Below are 21,949 nucleotides of genomic sequence, written 5' to 3' on the forward strand. Positions count from 1 at the left end.
GAGTTTAACATTTGATTCGTACCGTTATGGAATCTATTCAGCTGATCTCCGGGTCTGGCGCTACCATTTTAGCATAGCTTAGAATAGCGCTAAAAAAAAAACAAAGTTTTAATATTTTTCCTATTTAAAACTTGACACTTTTGTAGTTACATCTTGTACTAAGACCAACAGAAAATTAAAAGTTGCGATTTGTACGCTGTAACTACCTTCACGGCATATTAGGGGCCATTCGCATGTAATGCAAGTGTCACACAGTGTTGTGGTTTAATATCGGCTCGGGTCCAGACAGGCTAGCTATTGCGGCATTAGTAAATTACCCAGACGAGTTATGTGAATGCTTTGTTCCGTACAAGCTAACTATTGCAGGATAAGTATATTTTCTAGACAAATTATGTGAATGCTTTGTTTTGAGTTTAGACTTAAAGTGATCGACTGCGTATTATTCTCAGACATCAGATGGCAAACCATTCCAGAGCTTAGGGGCCAAGTAGGAAAAGGATCTACCAACTTTAGATACTCTAGGTGATAATTAAAAAGACCAGAATTTTGCAGTGTTTGTGATGGATTGTATGCTGATAGTAATTCCTTAAGATATGAGGGTGCTAGGCCATTTAAGGCTTTATGGGTGATTAGTAATTTTTAAATGGATGCGATATTTAAAGGAACAGTATGTAAGAAATTTCTCAATCATAAAATGGTCCTTTTATGTCACTAGACATCAAGAAATCATTTTCAAATACTTATATCACTGACCACAGTGGTCTGACCAGGATATTGTCATTTAAAAAGTGTTGCAGCCCTCAACTGATGTTTATGTTGTCATGTTGTGTATTGGCCACCAGTTGTGTGATTGCAGTTCCAGTTTTAGCCACAAGTTTTGTGATTGCAATACCAGTTTTGGCCATAATCCTACATACTGTTCCTTTAACTGGTAGCCAGTGTATAGATGCCAAAATTGGGCTTATGTGGTCATACTTTGAGTAAGCACTCTTGCAGAGACATTTTGAACTAGCCAAAGCTTGTTTACGTGATTTGCATGGCATCCCCAAGTAACAATAGTCTATAGGTCATAAAAGCGTGGATAAGCTTCTCTGCATCTGATGCAGACAGCATATGGCGTATTTGAGATATTTCTAAGATGGAAGAATGCCGTGCAATCTCCTATAGTTTTATACGGCATTTAATTTTAATCTTGAAGTGACTTTAGAAAAACCCTAGTGAAAATATGACAGCAAGTTTAAACTGAAACAAACCGGCTAACAAGTATGATCAGATATTAGTGCCATAACATTTACTTCAACATAGTCCAGACAATAAATTTTTTTGATTGAAACAGATTTATTTAACACGATCTCAGAGGTTTGGCACAAATGTAGCTCATTTCGGATGAACACTGCCCATCATTCCAACAACTGTTATCTGTGGGATAAGAAAAAATTAAATCAGTACAGTTACAGCTGTAGTTCGATATCAGATCAGTAATGAAAGTGCACTCAGGAAGTATTCAGACCCCTGCTACTGTATGCATTGTCAACTGTAAGGACTTTAAACAGGTGTCCGTGTTCCCAAATAATATCCCATCAATTTAAAATTAGCACAGGTGGATACGAGGTGTAGAAACATTTCAGCAACTATCAAGAGAAACAGGAGGCAGAGCTAAATTTCAACTGTTGCAAAAGGTTTAAAAAAAAATAGAGGCGGGTACCCTATGGGAACAACGTTGGAGACCCACAGTCGAAACTTACAAATGTTAAGACATTACATTTCCGGTTTTTACCCTTTCGTTTTGAGGTTGATGATATAATGAATTCAAACCTTTGTACAATCAAAATTTTCAAATAAAAAGGTATCAAAACCTTAAACTAGTCCATTTCATAGTAAATGCTATAAAATATTAAGACCGTAAAAAAGATGGGATTCATTCTTACTGGTAAAGTTTATCTGTAGGCAGTTCTCAGGGTTACCCTGATAATTGTTAGGTTCTCCAGAGCACCAGCTGGTAAAGTTAAACTGAGATGCATCAGACCACAGCCATTGGCCATCCTAATGAGTGAGGAGAGACAGAAAGAGTTTACTAATAATGCATTGACACTCAAATATATCATTTATATTGTAACAAAAAAAAGTTATTGTATCTATGGAAACAAAAAAAAATTTTTTTTAAACCTTAAATTCAGACTAGCCAGGCAATATCAGCATTTCAGAGCAAAATGACTTACAATTTCACCATCATGGCCACCAACCCAAGCAGATGTGGTAGCAGGCACAATCAGATTCAGGAGAAAGTTGTGTTCATCTGTATTGTGCACAGATGCAAGATTCGCGTCAACAGATTGACAGTTTTTCTAAAGAGACAGAAAGAACTTTATTGAAAATCTAATCAGTTTCTCTTGGATCATGACAGGACATTGAGTATCATTGAACAATTTCTGAATAACTCAATAACAGTACCTCAGCGGTGGTCCAGTTAACTGACTGAGAGAAGAATTTGTAGCATTTCATACCAAAATGTGTCCATCCATATGGGCAGTTTTCTTCAACTACACACAGAATAAAATGAGTAATATAAAGTCACATTATCAGTTTTAGGTTTCTGTGTAAAGGGTTTTAAATGTTGCTCAAGTAATCCGTTCACATAACTTTACTCTCGAAAGTTTACGATGGCAATATAATCTGAAATATTGGTTGTAGGGTCTTGTTACAGTTGCGCCCCCAAGGGGGGGGGGTGGGGGCGGCGGGGCCGCCCCCCCCCCCCTCCCATAAAAGTCACTGCCCCCCCCAAACAGAATGAGTTTTTTTGAGATTTTTATATTTAAATAATAGTAGTAATATGTATTCATTAAAATGTACACTAAAAGCACTATGTAAAAAAATAATATGCATTTGTATAATGTGTTAAATAGAATACGATCATAACCCATCCACTCACCTTTACCCGCAAAGTCTCGAGAACGCCCAGCTACTCCTCTAAATGTCGATCCTGTTCAGCCATTGAATGCATTACAGAAGAAACTCAAACTAGTAAGTAAAACTCAGTTAATTATAGGTTATATAAAGCATATTGTTCCAAGCTTAATCACTGTCAGGGTTTAAATTGGGCTGGGGCACCAGAGACGTCATGCCCATTCAAACTGACCCTCGGTTTTTGAGCCAACTGGATTTTTCATGCAACCTCAAAATCATAGAAGCATCCATTAATTTGTTACTTGGCTTTTAATCTGTTTAATATGCGCAATATAATCATTTCTGTGCTGCATCCTTGTCACTTTTCGGAGATTTTCGCCGTTTTGATCATGTTAAATTTCTTTGTTCTGGCGTCATCGGCCTCTGAGAGCGCTCACGAGCTTTGCTGTTGCCTTTGGCTTTCTGATGAATTAAAACGTCTAAGAAACACTCACAACATTTCCAAACCCCAGGACGGTAATGTGCAGTTAACCTCCTCTGTGTAGTTTAAAATGTGACCGTCTCGACGTTATATTAGTAGAGATTTCTAGATTCATCTTCTTGGTGCAACGGCAAAGTTCGCCAGAGTTCACGGGCATGGGGGCGCAGAATCACACATGCTCACATACGAGGTAACATTTAATGCAAAAGTCCGTTCCTCTAATAATTTTATCTGAACATATTTTTTTAAATCGTTATTAAACATTAAAACCAATCACGTGGCTATAGCTTATGTCATTTTCGTTGTTTATATACTTTATGGATTTAAAATTACATTAATTTCATAGGATAATGCAGTTGTTTTGCAAAATGCATTGACACAATTAAAGTCATTAAACAAAACGTAAATAAACAAAACGTGCCGTTTCAGATGTAAATATGATGCCAATATTATTCCGATTGAATAGTATTTGATATAAAAGTTAGTCAACACATTTATTTTGGAGGTTTTTGCATGAAAGCATGGGGCGCTCAGATTGTTAGAAATGTAAGTGTCATGGAAAAGACTGAAGAATCTGTCGCACTGTGCCCCCTTAAAAAAAAAAATGGTGCATGACGCCCCTGCCCGGCACATAGCCTGAAGGTCTCGCTCTACTCTTGCCAGTGTACCTGCTGCGCTTGTGCACTCGCTGCCTGCGGTGCCGCGAAGGGAATAATGTGTTTCCATTCATTATGGGGCATACTCACCAAACGCAAGTTCAACGATTTGCGCGAGTAGATTACATACAAAGTCAATGCAAAGACGCAATCAGACAGACGCGTCCTTGCAAGGGGGGGATGCGAATGACGCGAATTGGGCTGCGCAATTGCCGAAAACACGCGCTTTTCCCTTCAAACGCGTCTTTGTGAGAGAGCGGTGGAAGATTGGTGCCCACGTCGAGAAAACTTAAGACTAGAGACGTGTTAAGGACTAAAGTATGTCACTCATTTAATTAGAGTATGTTAACTGGATAACACACCCTAAGATTTGTGCTGGCCCCTTTGTGCCCCCCCATGAAAACAATCCTGGGGGCGCCACTGCTTGGTTACCTGATGCACTCTCAACAGAAAAGACCAAGAAAAGAATTAGAGCTCTCATGACTGCCATGATGAATCTGAAAATGAATTAACAGAAAAGTGACACATCTGCACTCATATGTACACTGCTGCTGAAGTTAATGTTACAAAAACTCACCTTTTAGTAAAAAGTTTTGCTTTCAGAATTTAAGAAACAAAACAAAGCCAAGCCAATACAATAACCGACAGAGAAAAATGACGAGCACAATGGTATTTATACACATGCTAATCAAAGGAAACAAGAAACACCTGAGACAATTAGGGGGGAGAAGAGGTGCTGCATTTGGGTAGGCTATGGCAGAGTATGGCACTTGCCACCCTGGCATTTAAACAAAACAGAAGAAATTAGTGATGGCCAAATGAAACGTCTCGAAGCATTATTGCTTTCCGATACAATCGTGTCAAATATAGTATATTACTCGAAGTTTCATTCAAATAGAAAATGCACAGCACCATCTGCTGGTGAAGTAAATGTAATGAACTTGAAATGCAAGTAGGCTGAGCTTTGACACGATGTTCATGGTTTCTTTTTACAATCCATGTTTCAAACCCATTTATGTAGTAGGTGAATTTCACAGATACTGATGAATTACATGTGTTCACGTTGATAATAAAACATTGAGCATGAGATCTGTTTGATTTTTCAAGGTGATGTGTAATGTGGCAGAGGGCAACTGGGTAGAGTGGAGGAGAGTATTCATTAAATGCTGTGATTTTTATTCAAACATATAATTTTATAATAATTATAATGGCTATACATTTGGTGACAGGAAAATATATTCTTTTTTGTACACTTTCACCAGCATTGGAGAATATTCCGTCGCATGGAACAGATGCTGGAGTACACAAAAACAGTTTAGAAAGCTTCTCCATGGTTTGACTTCACTTGTATGAAAAATAAAGCCGGCAAGTTTCAAACCTGTAAACGGTATCAAAGCAGTCGTGTGGTTCACTAATTAGTAGCCGAGAAAACATCATCGGGCTGGGAGAGGTCCACTGATGAACTGTTTCAAAAAGTTCATTAAAATCCCTATTAAGAAGCCCAGACTGCTCTTTCCGAATATCATTCTTTCCCACATGTATGATAATCCAACTGACAGACTTATGTTTCATTAGAATGTTCCACAGTTCCTTGTTAACATCAAAAACCGTTGCGTGCTTGGCTCGGCCGCTGCCTGTATGTTATTGAGCACAGGGCCGGTGCTATTTGGAGGCCCTAGGCAAAATTTCTGTTAATTTGGAGGCCCCTCACACCTCTCTTTTCAGAATAATGTGAGTGTCATAAAGTGTATTTCCTAGTCTAATCATTTAAGCAATACAGTTATCAAACATATTTTTAGCCTATTGCTTTTCTTTTTTTATCAAGTTTATCAACCAATGGATTAAATTTATGTTAAAATGTAATTAGAAATTATACAAAACTGTTTCACCGTTTTAGGGTTAACACAGGATGACAGTTTTGCTTTCTTAAAAGAGTCAAATTAAAAAAAGACAACACTACATTGCAAAAACCCTAACCCTAAAAACCTACAGATGAACACCTCCAAGACATTATTTCAGTAAATGAGCATCATTATCTTTTATTGTTTTGTTATTTTAGCTGGGTATAGACGTGCCCTCGATGAAACCGTCTATAGACACACACATAGATTCCGGCAAATCATTGGCATTGTGAATGAACAAATCAAACGATCCCTGAAAAATCCCGGGTGCATTTTCTGTGTATTTTCCGTAATTCTGTGTGAAAAGGGCCGCGTGGTTTATTTACATGTTGCTGCTGATTGGACTGCAGTTCCGACACACCCATCAAAGAATAGTAAACGTATCTCAAACTCCGTTGCACAGCGGTGCACACCGTTTCCAGGAAACATGACGTTCAACCCGGAAACCGCAGCAAACCGTTTTGAACCAGGAATGTATTGCCTGTTGGACGGCCTAGTGATGGGAGAAACAAAGCTTTTCGGAGCTTCAAATCAATTGAACCAATTGCTTTGGAAATGCATTCAGTTTTTCAAAGCGTTCGAAACACCACACATGCTGGCGACACCACTGGTCAAAATAATGTAAAAGTACTTTTTACAAAATAATAGCAGGATTTTTCTACATTTTAGTTAGATTTTTAGTTTTATTTAGACAAAACAAATCATTAAAACTACTACCCTTTCAATGATGCACATTTTTGTCATAAAATCTGTCTAGAAACAAAAAGTAGACAAAATGATAGTGTTATTAGTTAGAAGGATGAATGTTTTATGAAATTGCATAAAAAACTGACCAAGTTCACTTAACCATATTTGACACTGGTCATTTATGACCAACTTCCCCTAGTGGTGAATTGAAACTTTTCGAAACAGTTATGACATAATGAAGCATCGTTTGCTAAAATCATGTGACTTGAAAGATTCGTAAAGGTTTCCAAGCCTCAAGAAGTACTTCGAAAGCGACCATCACTAGACCGGCCTGGTCCTGCTAGGTTTTTGAACCATATCCTATTTTCTTGTCAAACCAACACTCTGGCCTTTAAAAGCATTGCTTAAGACAGAAAATGTCAACATTGCATTTAAGCAGGTATTACTAACTTTTAGGTTAAGTCTATGTTGTTTTCTCTGATTTAAAATAATACATAACTGCCTCCCTGATTGAATAATAAGCTTTTAATGAGTCCATTGCCACCTTTGTGGTTCCCTTCTCCTTTAAAAAATTATCATCATCCTTGTGCCTAACAACAATAAACCCTCTTGCCCAAATGACCATCGTCCAGGACTTCAGTTGCCCTCACGTCAATAGTCATAAAGGTCTTGGGCCCCAATATCTCCGTAGTACTGTTCTGTTGTTTTGTTTTGTTTTATATTGTATTTAATTTGATGATTAATTTTTTGACTCCATAATTCACACAATTTGCTTTATAAATGCTTTTATTGATTGGAGACGTTTTCAGAAAGGTTCAGTAAGATACTTAGTTTTAAAAATAAGATCAGAAAAATGTATAGGCATGTAGTACAATAGTACTTTTAAAACAGATTGATTTTTCATGATCCCAGAGGTTTGCCACAAATGTAGCTCAGTTTGGTTGAACAGGGCGCATCATTCCAGGAATGGCTAGCTGTGCGATAAGATGAAAATAAAATCAGTACTGATCATTACCGGTGTAGTTTGAATTTAAAAAAATCATAAATCAGCAACGATCAAGAAGCATCTGCAAAATTTCAAGTGTTGTTGCAAAGGGTCTTAAAACTTAAATGTAACCATGATATTTAAGTTTTTCTTCTTAATAAATTTACAGACATTTCTTAAATTCTGTTTTCACTTTGTCATTATGGAATACTGAGTGTAGATTAATGACATAACAACACTGAAAAAGTAAAATATAGATTTTTTTAAAAAATAAATAGACTATTTAATACTAAATGCTATAAATAAATCTTAAGATTGAAAATAAAAACAATAAAGACATTCTTACTAGTATAGTTTATCTCCAGGCAGTGCTCTGTACCACCTTTATTGTTAGGTTCTCTAGGGCACCAGTGTGTAAAGTCAAATTGAGATCCATCAGACCACAGCCATTGTCCTTCCTAATGAGAGTCAGTAAAAAGAGTTTACTAATATATTCACACTCCATTATTGATATAATTCAGTCATTTGATAACTAAAAATAAGTTATTGTAGAAAAAAATCAGTTTTATATTAAACGCATTCATTTCGGACCATATCAGCATTTCAGAGCAAAATGATTTACCATTTCAGCATCATGACCACCAATCCAAGCACGTGTGTCAGCAGGCACAATCAGACTCAGGAGGAATTTGTTTTCCATTGTATTGCGCACAGATGCAAGATTTGCATCAATAGATTGACAGTTTTTCTAAGAAGAGAGATTCTTTTATTGACAATATAAAATCTAATCGGTTTAGTTTAGATCATGACTAGACACAGCGTATTCTTGAACAATGTCTACATTTCTGAATAACAATACCTCAGCTGTGGCCCAGTCAACCGAATGAAAGAAGAATTTGTAGCATTTCATACCAAAATGTGTCCATCCATCTGAACAGTTTTCTTCAGCTAGAATAAAATATTAGGAACATAAAGTTGTATATTACATTATCAGTTTTATGTTTATGCTTTAAATGTTGTGTCTGTTCTCCTTTTACATAGTGTTACACTCCTTCAAAGTTTAATGGAAAACACAATTCTATATGGGAATCTGTAATATTGGTTGCAGGGTTTGGTAAATCTTGTAAACGCCTTGGTTACCTGCTGCATTCCTAAAAGAAAAGACCAAGAAAAGAAGCACAAGAGCTCTCATGACTGCCATGATGAATCTGAAAATGAATTAACAGGAAAAGTGACACATCTGCACTCGTACACTGCTGAAGTTAATGTTATAAAAACTTACCAAACCTTTGCTTTTAGGACTTCAGTGTAGATTATGTGATGGTAAATGAGGAGTCCTTTCTTTTATACTTTACTTTAGTGGGAGGGATTTAATATCACACGGTGTTTGAAGATAAGAGAGGTAAATCTGACGTGAACATTCAGGAATTGTATTGCAGTCTGATTGATATACAGACAGACAGATCTTTTGCCCAAAATGTGTGTTTTTGCATGGCATTTTTTTTTTCAAAATTACATTTATAATTTTTTATGTGTTGATAACCAGCCAACATACCTTTGTATAATCATGTGAATGATTAACTAAACATTACAACTAAATACCGAAAAAGTGTGTTACTGAAAACACATTTCCCAACTGTTCCTAACTAATTAAAAAGTTTTTAAATGGCAAAAATAAATCATTATCATTTCACAGAATAAACTTAAGTAAATCCAAAAATAGTCTATTGTCCGAATAAAACAAATGTATCTGTAATTTAAAGTTGAAGCAGTTTTAACTTCTTTAAAATGACTTGCATAACTATTTGTCACAAAAAAAAAACATCAAACTAGATTAAAAATGCAAAGTGCTCACATGTGAACTAAACATTGTGTTCAAGAGATATTGTTTGACAATTAAAGGGATTTTCCCAATTGTACTACACTCTAAAAACAAACGGTGCTATATAGCACCCAAAGTGGTTCTTTGCTCGTAATCATAGAAGAACCATTTTTAGTGCCATATAGCACCGGTGAAGCACCTGTAAAGCACCTGTGTAGAACCATATAGGGGCCATATAGCACCACATATGGTTCTACATAGCACTATATGGTTCTACACGGGTGCTTCACTGGTGCTTCACCGGTGCTATATGGCACTAAAAATGGTTCTTCTATGGTTACGAGCAAAGTACCACTTTGGGTGCTATATAGCACCGTTTGTTTTTAGAGTGAATTTGTCACAGAGATGCAAGAACCTACAACATTTGTAAAATGAAATAAGAGTTTTTGTATATGAATTATACCCTTTTGTGAGCCAGTGCTGGCATGTAACCTACTGTATGCTGTACTTTACTGTAACGACCCCCTAGCCTTTAGCTTGTCACAGTTATTACTGTGCAAAAATGTATGTTAACAAATACCTTCTAACCATTATAGGTTTTGAAGACGCGTGGGAACCCTGGAAGAGTACACAGGTGTTCTTAATATCAACAACTTATCAAAGCATACGTGACTTATTAAGGTAAAACCTACATTCATTTTACTAGCAAATAGACCACAGGTTCACATATTCATTTAATCACTTCTTTTCACCCTACAGTCACAAATTTAAAGACTTAAGAAATTGTTTGCATTTCAGAAAGTTTTTTAAAACATTGACTTGTCGAGCGTTTGTCTTTAATATGTGCTAATAATATACAGTGTGAGATCAGCTATAGGTCATGTCTAGGAAAAGCCTTGATTAAACATAAATAAAACTATTAAAGGTAGGTTTCAAAGAAATAACATATTGCCAGATATGTATAAACTATGGTGTTTTTTCCAGTAAGGTTATAGCTAGCCTACATTAGCTTGATAAATAGTCACATTATGTGATAAAGAGTGTTTTTATTGTTTACCATTCAAAAACTATTTAAAAATTGTTAAAAATAAAAAACTAAATTTGTTTGGGGATATATGCTTTCAGCTAAGTTTGTGTCTAATTGTTATCTACACCAAAGAAACAAAAACTATTGTACCTGCATTTATAGCACACTAGACTAAACTACTGGTATTACCCAACGAGCTACATCGTGCCCCAGCTAAATTAATTACTAAAACTAAAGTAAAACAAAATAGTTTACTAACAAAATCTTAATGAAACTAACTAAAACTAATGTGAAATGAATAGCACATTTGAAAATAATACTAAAATAAAAACCAATTCAAAACTAAATAGTGTAAATGAAATTTACTGCTATTAAACTTGCCATAGATTTTTGCATACGCATTGCATACTATCAAATACAAACACTGGTTAAAAAATAGCCAATACAACAAAAAGGAATAACAACAAATCTAGCATGAAGAGTGCATACATAGTCTGTTGTTTACATCAGATTTCGCATGAACGTCTTATCGCCTACAATCTGAGGACTGTTTGCGTCGTAACACACTGTATATAAGATTACACTTTAGGTTCCAATAAACAAGCGTTTAAATTTTGTTCTTAAAAGTAGGCGGTAGTATAATCCATAATATCCAAATAGGGCTGTTATTTCCGTGAGACATGATAACAGCATAGAGGGTATCAGCGAAGTGACTGCTCTGTGCTCTCTAGCTAGTGATAATTAAACTTTATTTAATTTTTGCTCCATGTCCTCTTAGGGTCTCCATAACATTTTAAGGCAACACTTACTTTTTAAGTTGAACAAACAAATATTTTTTTACAATGAAAAAATCTAGACAACGGAAAAAAAAGAAATTCTTGCTGAAGGTAAAACCAAGACCTCAATTTTTTTACACAGAAGGATTCTGTATCATTTTGAATAAGAAAATGAACACCATTTTTATTTTATTTTTAAAATAAAATGTTGTTGTCTCCCTTAATTCTATTTACTCAATAGTGTTGTGCAATTCAAAGGAAAAGCAATGTTGGGGCAGGGGGGCATCAGACTTTGCTTAGGGCCCCCAAAATGCTAAACACGCCTCATCTAAAACTTTGTCGAGTTCTTCTTTGATTCTTTTCTTCTTTTATGCATCTAAAGTGCAGTTGATACAACTTGGTAAAAAAAGTGTTACCAATTGAAGTGACTTTTTTTAGATCAAACTTTTACAATGTATTGTATATTAAAATAAAATTCATATTCACTTATGTTAGTGTATTTTGCCTTGTTTGTAAGATAATTTTGTCAAATAAACACCTTAACTGAGTTTAGAGTACTCCAAATATTATAAAAAAAAATATTTATATATACTGATCATATATTTATATTTCACTAATATTATACAAATATAACCACGAACCACAATTTTGATGGCTATAATTGCAATGTACAATGTAAAGTAAATTAGTCAATATTATAAACAGTACTTTCTCTTATTTACACCGCTATTTAGAATCGAAATGTCACCTACTTTAATGTTTAAAGAAACAAGAATAACTTAATACTTATATATCCTCAAAAATGTATTCTTTCATATTTGTTTTGCATGCTAGATGAAAGAGGAAAAAAATCTAATCAAAAAGCAGGTTAAAATATCAGATCAGACATCAGGACAGCAATGAGGGAAGCATAAATGTATGTTTTTACTGTAGGCTGGCATTGGTTGTTTTGCCCCAGTATGCGGGGGATGGGAGAGCACAGAAGTTTTTGTTATCCCGCACCCCTCCTCCCTCTACCAGAGACAGGACAAAACCGATTCTTGTGTGAGTCAAGACGTCTATAACACGACTGAATTTCAGGTCAGTTGCGTCTGATGCGCAGATGAGTTTTGACAACATTTCTCTCACTTCGCTTCGGCTTTAAACTGGCGGGACGGGGGCGCGCTTGAGGGGAAGGAGCGCGCAGTCCCGGGATCATGTTACAATCCCAGACTTTTCAAGGGAAGTTTTTTTCTCTCCACCAGAAAAGTGGGGGATGGTTAACGATGGTGGATTTCTTCAAACTTTTCATGAGTAGAAAAACGCAACGGTAAATAGTTTCATAAAAACTGATACAAACGTAGCCTGTGCGCGTTTTATGGACAATGATGAGCTTTTTAGTAACACGCGGGCAAGAAAGAAAACATAAGAAACTTTGGAACAGGCATTTCTTTTAACGAAAAAAAAAATGTCCGATCAGGAATCTAGGGAATCTTCGCACTTAGGCAACTTTGCATGTATTTGAAAGCGTTGTGCGCGTAACGCGCGGCTGGAGAAAGTTTATTTAAAACCGTTTGATGAAACATTGTTACATTGTCGCGTCTCCAAGATGTCCTCCAAACGCCTGTGCTCCATTGTTGGAGGCTTTTGGATGCTTTGGACCTCAATGGCCGCCCAGGCCGTCATCTTACACCCAAACGAAACGATATTCAACGACTTTTGTAAGAAAACGACAACTTGCGAAGTGCTGAAATACAATACGTGCCTGGGTTCTCCTTTGCCTTATACTCACACTTCTCTGATTCTGGCTGAAGACTCAGAAACTCAGGAGGAAGCCTTTGAGAAATTGGCCATGTGGTCTGGTGAGTTTGTAATATAAATTAAAAACGTAATTCAAAGTTAAATTGTGTTGACACTTTGCAGGTCCCCGTTTGGAAGGTAATGTTATTATTTTAGTTTTAAACAGTTTCAAATGTTTGTTTGGTTACTGTTTTCCATTGCATAATAATGCATATTTAATATATGCAAATATAACTTTCATCCATGATGTGACCTTTACATCTGTTATAATGGAAGTCACCCTGCTCTTAATTTTCACAAGTACCTCATAATGGCCAATCCATCCTTTTCCTCTAACATTCACACCTAATCTACAAGTGTTTACTGTAATCTTCCTAAAAGGCCATTTCCATGAACAATTTCCCATGCATATAAAAATGCTCAGTGGGCTATGCAGTATTGCACATTTATACATATATGTTATAACATTATAAGTAACGAAAGTCACCTTTGCTACATATTATTCTGCCAATTTATCATGGCATTATCATAAGGAGCCAACCAATATACGTTACATTTTTATGCATTAGGCAGATATACCGTTATACCGTAATTAACTGCTGCTATCTCCAAATCTCTTGTGCCCAGGGCTGAGAAATGCTCCTCGCTGCTGGGCTGTGATTCAGCCATTGCTGTGTGCCGTTTACATGCCGAAGTGTGAAAACGGAAAGGTGGAATTGCCCAGCCAACACCTGTGCCAGGCTACACGCACTCCTTGCAGCATCGTTGAGCAGGAACGAGGCTGGCCTAACTTTCTCAAGTGTGAAAACAACGACAAATTTCCTAAAGGTTGCCAGGTATGGAGTAATAACCATCAGAAAATCATTTTTTTTAAATGCACTTTAAAGTATAGAATTTGTGTGACTTTTTCACTTTCAGAATGAGGTTCAGAAGATCAAGTTCAATACGTCAGGACAGTGTGAGGCTCCTTTGGTTAAAACTGAAATCCAAGCCAGCTGGTACAAGGATGTGGAGGGTTGTGGGATTCAGTGTAACAATCCCCTGTTTACAGAGGATGAGCACTCGGACATGCACAGCTACATCGCCATGTTTGGCTCCATCACTCTTCTGTGCACTTTCTTTACTCTGGTAGGTGAAGATAAGACAAGGTAGGGAGGGTTTTAGTGGTCCTCGGGCTCGTGGACCACCATCAGATGTGATTATCTGATGCATTTTTAATTTATTTTTTATTAAAAAAGCACTTTCACAATCTGGCAAGCTTTAATCTGATTGGCCGACCATACACAATTTTTGGGAGTAAGAGCATGCATGGTTTTGTTTTGGTTTGCGTAGAGAAAAAAAAAATTGTTTATTTGCTACTAGGTGGACAAAATGTGAATAGAAATTGATATTATTCCTAATGAGCATCAAAGTTTTGTTTCAGTCATTGGCTTAACATTGATTTCAATCTTTGACGTGTTTTTATTAAGTGAATATTAAATATATCAAGGTTATATTTTCACAAAATTTTCTTAAGATGATTTTATGTAGAAAACATTAAATCACAAAAAGTGACTTTAGTTGGCATGTTCTCAAATTATTTGTGATTCTCAGAAATCAAAAGTGACTGAAAGGTAAAAGGGATTTTTCTTTTCCAAATCTAGATTTTTTTCTCTCATGAGCATTTCTTTACCAGAGTATAATACTACTGTATATGCATAAGTTAACAGATTAACTAAGGATGTAAAGACAGACCGGTTAAGATAATCACATTCCCTAGCTCAGCAATGTGTGTGCAGTATTTTTTACACAGAAGTTGTGCAAGTTTGTGCTGCAGTTATTCATTTCGCATCTCATTCCTACTCCCAATTTCCCACAGGCCACGTTTCTTGCCGACTGGAAGAATTCCAACCGTTACCCTGCTGTCATCCTCTTTTACGTCAATGCTTGTTTTTTTATCGGAAGCATTGGATGGCTCGCTCAGTTCATGGACGGAGCTCGCAAAGAGATTGTGTGCAAAAGTGACGACACCATGCGGCTTGGAGAGCCATCGTAAGTATGAGGCCAATGGAAAATTCACCTTTAAGAAGAACAGATTACAGTTAATTTTTAATATCACAAATAAGCATAAATGAAAAAAACAGATTTATAATTGTTTTTACTTTTTCCATGTCTTTTTTCCAGGTCCACCGAGACGTTATCATGTGTGATTATATTCGTCATCGTGTATTATTCTCTCATGTCCGGGGTCATCTGGTTTGTTATGCTCACCTACGCCTGGCACACATCTTTCAAAGCCCTTGGCACCACCCACCAGCCCTTATCTGGAAGAACTTCCTATTTCCACCTTGTCACTTGGTCTATTCCTTTCATACTGACTGTAGCCATTCTGGCCATTGCAGAGGTGAGGTGGCTTAAAGCAATTTTACCATGTCGTTTAACTTTGTGAAAGTGCCGTTTCTCATCTCTCTGCATATTGTACTGTTTTGTAGGTGGACGGAGATTCGGTTAGTGGTATTTGCTTTGTCGGCTATAAGAACTATAGATACCGCGCTGGGTTCGTTCTGGCTCCCATTGGTGTGGTACTCGTTGTTGGTGGCTATTTCTTAATACGGGGTAAGAGAGATAAGAGAGATTGTAAACGGTATGAAGAAAGTTACATAAGCATATTTGTCAGTGTGGATTGATCATGTCACTTTGTTTTCCAGGGGTTATGACGTTGTTCTCTATTAAGAGTAACCATCCAGGGCTACTGAGTGAAAAAGCTGCTAGTAAAATCAATGAGACTATGCTGAGACTTGGTAAGCTTTGATACTTCTTTTCATGAAATATAAACAGTGTATTTATTGATTTGTTTATTTAAACCAAATATAATATAAACATTATATAGAATACATTATTAAAACCTATACACATCTAGTTTAAAAAGAAAAAATTTTTGTCTGGTGAATTATATTATAGCTGTAAAATGAAAATGTATCAAACATACTTTAAAGGCGGGGTGCATGATTTTTGAAAAACACTTTGGAAAAGAGATTCGGGTCGAGTACCAAAACACACTTGTAGCCAATCAGCATTAAGGGACATGTCTACTAACCTTCATCGTTTCCTGGGTTGCGTATGTGGGTCTATCAAAAGAAGGTCCATATTCAATTGGGGTAGGGGCATGTTTGTGATTTCAAATGTCAACAATGGCGCTCAGAGATCATGCATCCCATCTTTAATTTCTTTAGTAATTACTTTTTATAGGTTGAACATACAGGACAAAATTTGCTTCGGATAGATATTATCCCTAGTTTGCACTGTAGGGCTGCACAACATTGAAAGAAATGCGATAACTTATAATGCGATACATGTGATACAATAATGATTTAAATTAAAAATAATTCAAATAATAATAAAATATATTTTAAAAACTGAAAGGGGGGCAACGATTAATCACAATTAATCGCATACAAAATAAGAGCATTTTTGCATTTTATATATATATATATATATATATATATATATATATATATATATATATATATATATATATATATATACAAGCTTATATATTATGCAAAAACTCACTCACACACACTATTTTGTATGCGATTAATTGTGATTAATCGTTGCCCAACACTTAAAGCATCACTCTCTCTGTCTCTCCAGTCTCTCTGCTACCTGCATCGACCTAAAAATCTGACTTTGCATAACTTTTTGATGTATTAAAATCATTTAGTTATGGTATGTGTATTGCAATATTCCCATTTTTCAGTCTTTTCATTGTACCTTGCTGCCCTATTGTGTAGGATTATCGAATGCAAAGAATACTTGTGGCAATTATTTGATCTTTATTTGATTTGAAGAGATTGTTCACCCAAAAATAAAAAATCTGTTATCATTACCCTCAAGAAGATTTTTTTTTCAATTTTTACAAAGCAGATTGGGGCACCATTGACTTACACAGTAGGAAATAATAATACTATGAAAGTCAATGGTGCCCCAGATATGTCTATCTTCATTTGTGTTCAGCAGAACAAATAAATATATACAGTTTGTAACAACTTGTGATTGAGTAAATGATGATTTTTTAAATTTTGTGGTTAACTATCCCTTTAAGATTCGTGAAATTTTCATTTTAAGATCTGTATGTATGGTTATATGTAATGGTCTCTCTCTGTTTTCAGGTATATTTGGATTCTTGGCCTTTGGTTTTGTTTTAATCACGTTCGGCTGCCATTTCTATGACTTCTTCAACCAGGCTGAGTGGGAAAAAAGCTTCAGGGAATATGTACTGTGAGTCTCATCTTATGCAACTTATCCACAACTAAAAGATATGTCAACAATTGTCATTTGGAGTAGTAAAATTAACAGTTTCTGATGTCTAACCTAAATAGTTTTTTGGTTGTCGTTTTCGATACAGATGTGAAGCAAACGTCACCATAGCTCATCAGACGAACAAGCCCATCCCAGAGTGTGCCATCAAGAACAGGCCAAGCTTGCTGGTAGAGAAGATCAACCTCTTCTCAATGTTCGGCACAGGCATCGCCATGAGCACGTGGGTTTGGACGAAAGCCACCATCCTTATCTGGAAACGTACCTGGTGCAGGTAGGTAACCAAAATGTATTTGATTTAATTGTAATATAGATTGAATTAAGCGTAATACAATTTTTTCTTTCAATCTAAGAATCATTGGACGTAGTGATGATGAGCCCAAACGCATCAAGAAGAGCAAAATGATCGCCAAAGCGTTCTCAAAGCGAAAAGAACTGCAGAAGGATCCAGAAAAAGAGCTGTCCTTCAGCATGCACACCGTCTCTCATGAGGGACCTGTGGGTAAGCAGTGCACCTCCTCCTACACGGCCACTCAATGGATGTAAGAGTTCCCATGGTTGTGGTAAACTTGGAAATACCAGAGTTTAACATTTGCAGCTATGGAAAATTTATGGAATTGGGATAGTTGGAAATCATGGAAGTGTCATATAAAGGAATGCTTGACTGAAAAATATTTAATTGGCTTGGATGAGGTGTAGAAGGATCAATGAAACTGGACACAGAATAAATACATTTATTTTTAGTGTTTAATCTCTGTTTTCAGACATAAATAACATTTGACTTTTTAACCTTTTTGAACAGCTGGTATCAACTTTGACCTCAATGAGCCGTCAATAGAAATGTCTTCTGCATGGGCCCAACATGTGACAAAGATAGTGGCTAGAAGAGGTGCAATCTTACCACAGGACATCTCGGTGACGCCCACCGGTACACCTGGTTAGTATCTACAGAAATTTAGATTTGTTATTAAATAAAAAATTAATTTGTGCATGTTTTTGTCATTTTCTGTGCTTGTTTTACAGTGTAAATAAATTCAAGTATAACCTAACCAAAATGAATGTAAAAAAGTCCTTTCAAAAATAAATTATTAAATTATTTTGATGAGTTAATCAAAAACATTCAACTTACCGATCACATCACTTTAAAAAAATATATTTTTAGAATTTATTAAACATAATCAAATTATACTGTGCTCTTATTGGAAAGCATAATCATATTACCCAAAATATTGAATAAACAGAGTTTTATGAATGGATGGCATTCCGATTCCCTGGAATTCTGCTGCTGCAAATTCCATGTTGGACAGACATTTGTATGCTTTAATATAACATATTTCTCCATACAGTTCCGCCTCCCGAGGAGAGAAACAAACTGTGGCTGGTCGAAGCAGAAATTTCTCCCGAAATGATTAAAAGAAAGAAGAAAAAGAAAAAGCGTAGAAAGGAGGAACGACCAGTGGGTCCTGCAGAGGACGAAAGGAACCCTACCTACCACAGACGAGAATTTGGTAACAGCGCTGTACCGCGTCTTCCAAAGTTGCCAGGTCACCGCAGCCTGGTGGCAAACCTGTGGGAGCAACAGCAGCGACGACAGCACGAAGAACAAGATGTGCTTCCAGGGGCCTTCCCAGAATACCGACCTTCCTGTCCTATTCCCTACCAGGAGAGATACGGTGGACTAGGATACCATTCCTCCAACCTATGCAACAAACCCTCCAGCCTTCCTATTGCCAATCCCTTGACACTTAGAAATAGCATGCAAGATGACTCGGATCGCTTCCAGCAATCATCATGGCAACCTAAGGGTTTTTTCCGCCACACTGGGCCGGAGACTTCTGTGATGAATATTGGCAGGACTGCTGTCGTGCCACGTGGAGAGGGCAGGCGGACCGTTCCAATACACTCAAGAACCAATCTTATGGAGGCTGAGCTAATGGATGCAGATTCAGATTTTTAAATGCTTCGAGATGTTAGTACTCATAAAGGTGCTGGATGCTAGGATTTACATGCCAAACAATAACGTACGTGGAGCAGATTGGGGTATAGCCTAAATTTTCGAAAGGATATACTATTAAACGCAGACAATAGACTACAATCAACTATGATTTGGATTTAACAGTGGGCTTTTGTACAATTTCATGTGTGCAAATTCACAGTTTTGTTTGCTATCTGGGCTTTTATGGCAGGTGTGCCATGGGGCTTCAATGCAAGAATGCCTCGCAATTTATTGATCTTGGGTTAAAGAGGAATAATTTCTGCTCCTAAACATATAGTCCCACCCCAAACTCACGCCATTGGTTGAGCCAGTGTTGCTGTTTTTTTTTTTTCTGTTAAGGACGCTTGGTTTTACGAAAAACAGGAGCTTTCTTATCATTCGTTTTGCTCAATGAAGACGGACTACAGTAGGAGCCAACAGAAAAGAAGCAGTCCACATGCTTAAAGGCGGGGTGCATGACTTTTGAAAAACACTTTGGAGTCGGGCCGACTACCAAAACACACTTGTAGCCAATCAGCAGTGAGGGGCATGTCTACTAACTGACATCATTGCCTGGGTTGCGTATGTGTGGGGCGGGTCTATCAAAGAAGGTCCAGATTCTATTAGGATGGGGCGTGTTTGTTTAGGTGATTTCAAATGCAAACATTGGCTTTCAGAGATCATGCACCCCGCCTTTAAAGCCAGAGAATGGTCAATTTTTAAGTATGACACAATTTTCATCATCAGAAGAGTGGACGCGTACTGTGCGTACACCACCAGATTTTTTTAACCCTGCGTACATTGCATTGGTCGCACATCATGCGTGTACAGGGGAATGCATTATGTAGTCCAGGAGATTCATTGTATTTTGTCTGCGTACACATCCGAGTCAAATAAACGATGCTTTGAAAGGCTGTTTGTTTGACCGTTCGTGTACGTTCATGACTTTGCGTACGCGTAATAAACAGACTATACTCCGAGGTTTACTGTACCTGTTTTAAAAGCTGCCACAGCTTTCCAGACCGAAAGAAAGGGAACTGACAAATGTGGTACTTTGTTAGGGGAAAAGAGTTTATTAAAAGTTATTATTTGTTATATTGCCTGGTGCAATCACGAACAAGTCCACCTCTTTCATTCAAAGAGTAAGAGAAAACACAGGGCATTGTTTTTAGTCAAAATATGATATGAGTTGATTGTATGGTAGCTAAAAATGCCAGCGGTTACTTGAGATTACATTTACATTTATTACTGTACAGCGCTCTTAAAATACTATTTTTGTACTTTGTTTTTCCACAATTTTTTATATTATGTCACATTGTAAATACTTATTTTAGTAACTCACTCCCTTTGGAGTGATTTCAGAAAAGTTTTGGAAAAGTTACGTATTTGGAATGGAATGGAACCCTTACAATGGTTAATATAGTTAATACCCCCAAAAACACACAATGCAAGTTGGTTATTAAGTTAATTGAACCGACTATTTTAAGTGTTTGACTCGTATGAAGTTGAAATAACTTATAAACCAGTTGTAATTATTTAACTTAATTTGTTAAGTTGAAGTAAAACAAAAGCTTATGTTGATATGAGTTTATTTTTTTACAGTGTAGTTACTACAAAATGATCATGGTTCTGCTAAAAAAAAAAAACTGGTAAAAACATAGTTTTGTCAATGGTAAATAATACCCCCCCACCAAAAAAAGACATTTAATAAAAAAAAAATATTTTACTTTGTGTGCAGTTGGTTTGAGGTGAAGTTCATTGACACTTTTATTATTTTTATTTTAAAAACTTTGCTTTGATCTGTGTTAGTATCAATGGCAGTATTAACAAAACTGCAGCTGTGCCGCATTTTATCGACAAACTGAAGCTTTCCTTCAAGAATGTATTTAATGAAAATGTTTGTGCTATTTGCGATAATTCATCCAATCACTGTTGCTTTTGTTTACTTATAATAGTGAGTTTGCTTTATCAAGAGCTACAAGTACAAACACAAGTCATTTTACATTACATTACATTACATACTCTCTTGTGTCAGTATTTTTGCGTGTTTGTGTAGATCTTCCTCTGTGGGTCTCATTTCAATGTATATATTGTAGTTCGGACACACAATGAAATAATATTTTTATGCACCATGTACCCTTGAAGCTTTGCCACCTAAAATGAGTTTTATCATGTTTTCAATTTCATGTCACCATGAGAATATTTTTTTTTTGTGTATAAAAACACAGTTCATCTCCACACCACATAAGGCGATGTTTATTTTAAAACGGTATTAAGATCTAAGGTATAGAGACAAGTCTTAACGTTTGATCAATATAGCTGTCAGTGTTTTTAAAAAAGTGGTCATATTTTGTAAGTAGTTTATACAAATAAACACAAAAATTATTGTATTGTGTCTGCGTTGCTGTTTATTCTCAAGACAAAAATAAATGATGTAATTATGAGATACTGCTAGGATTCTATCGTTTCTAAAAGAACAATGGAAAACATAACAGATTTTCTAATGGATTTAATGATTAAATTGGGAATTGTATTGGTTATAATGGAAATTGTATATACCATAACGGTTTCAGTGGGTTTTCACTGGTAATCTTTGGTTTGGCAGATGGGAACCAATATAACACCATTAAATCTACAGGAATAAGAACCAAAAGACA

General features: G+C 36.3%; 3 protein-coding genes across 5 annotated transcripts; 1 reads left to right on the forward strand and 2 right to left on the reverse strand.

The window, feature by feature from the left end:
* Positions 1 to 1,310: 1,310 nt before the first annotated feature.
* Positions 1,311 to 5,673, reverse strand: LOC135779053 (galactose-specific lectin nattectin-like). 2 transcript variants are annotated; one of them, XM_065289695.2, is made up of 7 exons: positions 4,619 to 5,673; positions 4,474 to 4,538; positions 2,930 to 2,980; positions 2,452 to 2,540; positions 2,220 to 2,345; positions 1,929 to 2,043; positions 1,311 to 1,419 (listed from the first exon to the last, which is right to left on the reverse strand). In XM_065289695.2, the coding sequence occupies exons 2-7, from the start codon at positions 4,529 to 4,531 to the stop codon at positions 1,343 to 1,345; spliced, it is 516 nt and encodes a 171-aa protein (XP_065145767.1). In that variant the 5' UTR covers positions 4,532 to 4,538; positions 4,619 to 5,673; the 3' UTR covers positions 1,311 to 1,342. The 2 variants fall into 2 exon arrangements, with proteins under 2 accessions (XP_065145767.1, XP_065145768.1); XM_065289696.2 differs by lacking the exon at positions 2,930 to 2,980 and having other exon boundaries at positions 4,619 to 5,670.
* Positions 5,674 to 7,397: 1,724 nt separating this feature from the next.
* On the reverse strand, positions 7,398 to 8,954 carry LOC135774911 (galactose-specific lectin nattectin-like). 2 transcript variants are annotated; one of them, XM_073814636.1, is made up of 6 exons: positions 8,902 to 8,954; positions 8,755 to 8,822; positions 8,474 to 8,562; positions 8,237 to 8,362; positions 7,961 to 8,072; positions 7,398 to 7,603 (listed from the first exon to the last, which is right to left on the reverse strand). In XM_073814636.1, exons 2-6 carry the CDS (start codon positions 8,813 to 8,815, stop codon positions 7,530 to 7,532), a joined length of 462 nt encoding a protein of 153 aa, XP_073670737.1. In that variant the 5' UTR covers positions 8,816 to 8,822; positions 8,902 to 8,954; the 3' UTR covers positions 7,398 to 7,529. The 2 variants fall into 2 exon arrangements, with proteins under 2 accessions (XP_073670737.1, XP_065140968.2); XM_065284896.2 differs by having other exon boundaries at positions 8,897 to 8,934.
* A 3,321-nt stretch (positions 8,955 to 12,275) lies between these two features.
* Positions 12,276 to 21,679, forward strand: smo (smoothened, frizzled class receptor). The gene is made up of 12 exons (XM_065289694.2): positions 12,276 to 13,080; positions 13,646 to 13,854; positions 13,937 to 14,146; positions 14,877 to 15,049; positions 15,182 to 15,401; positions 15,490 to 15,613; positions 15,706 to 15,798; positions 17,170 to 17,278; positions 17,406 to 17,591; positions 17,671 to 17,819; positions 18,120 to 18,254; positions 18,664 to 21,679. Exons 1-12 carry the CDS (start codon positions 12,828 to 12,830, stop codon positions 19,272 to 19,274), a joined length of 2,472 nt encoding a protein of 823 aa, XP_065145766.1. The 5' UTR covers positions 12,276 to 12,827; the 3' UTR covers positions 19,275 to 21,679.
* Positions 21,680 to 21,949: the final 270 nt, after the last annotated feature.

This window comes from Paramisgurnus dabryanus, chromosome 1 (assembly GCF_030506205.2).
Source record: "Paramisgurnus dabryanus chromosome 1, PD_genome_1.1, whole genome shotgun sequence".
Lineage (NCBI taxonomy): Eukaryota > Metazoa > Chordata > Actinopteri > Cypriniformes > Cobitidae > Paramisgurnus > Paramisgurnus dabryanus.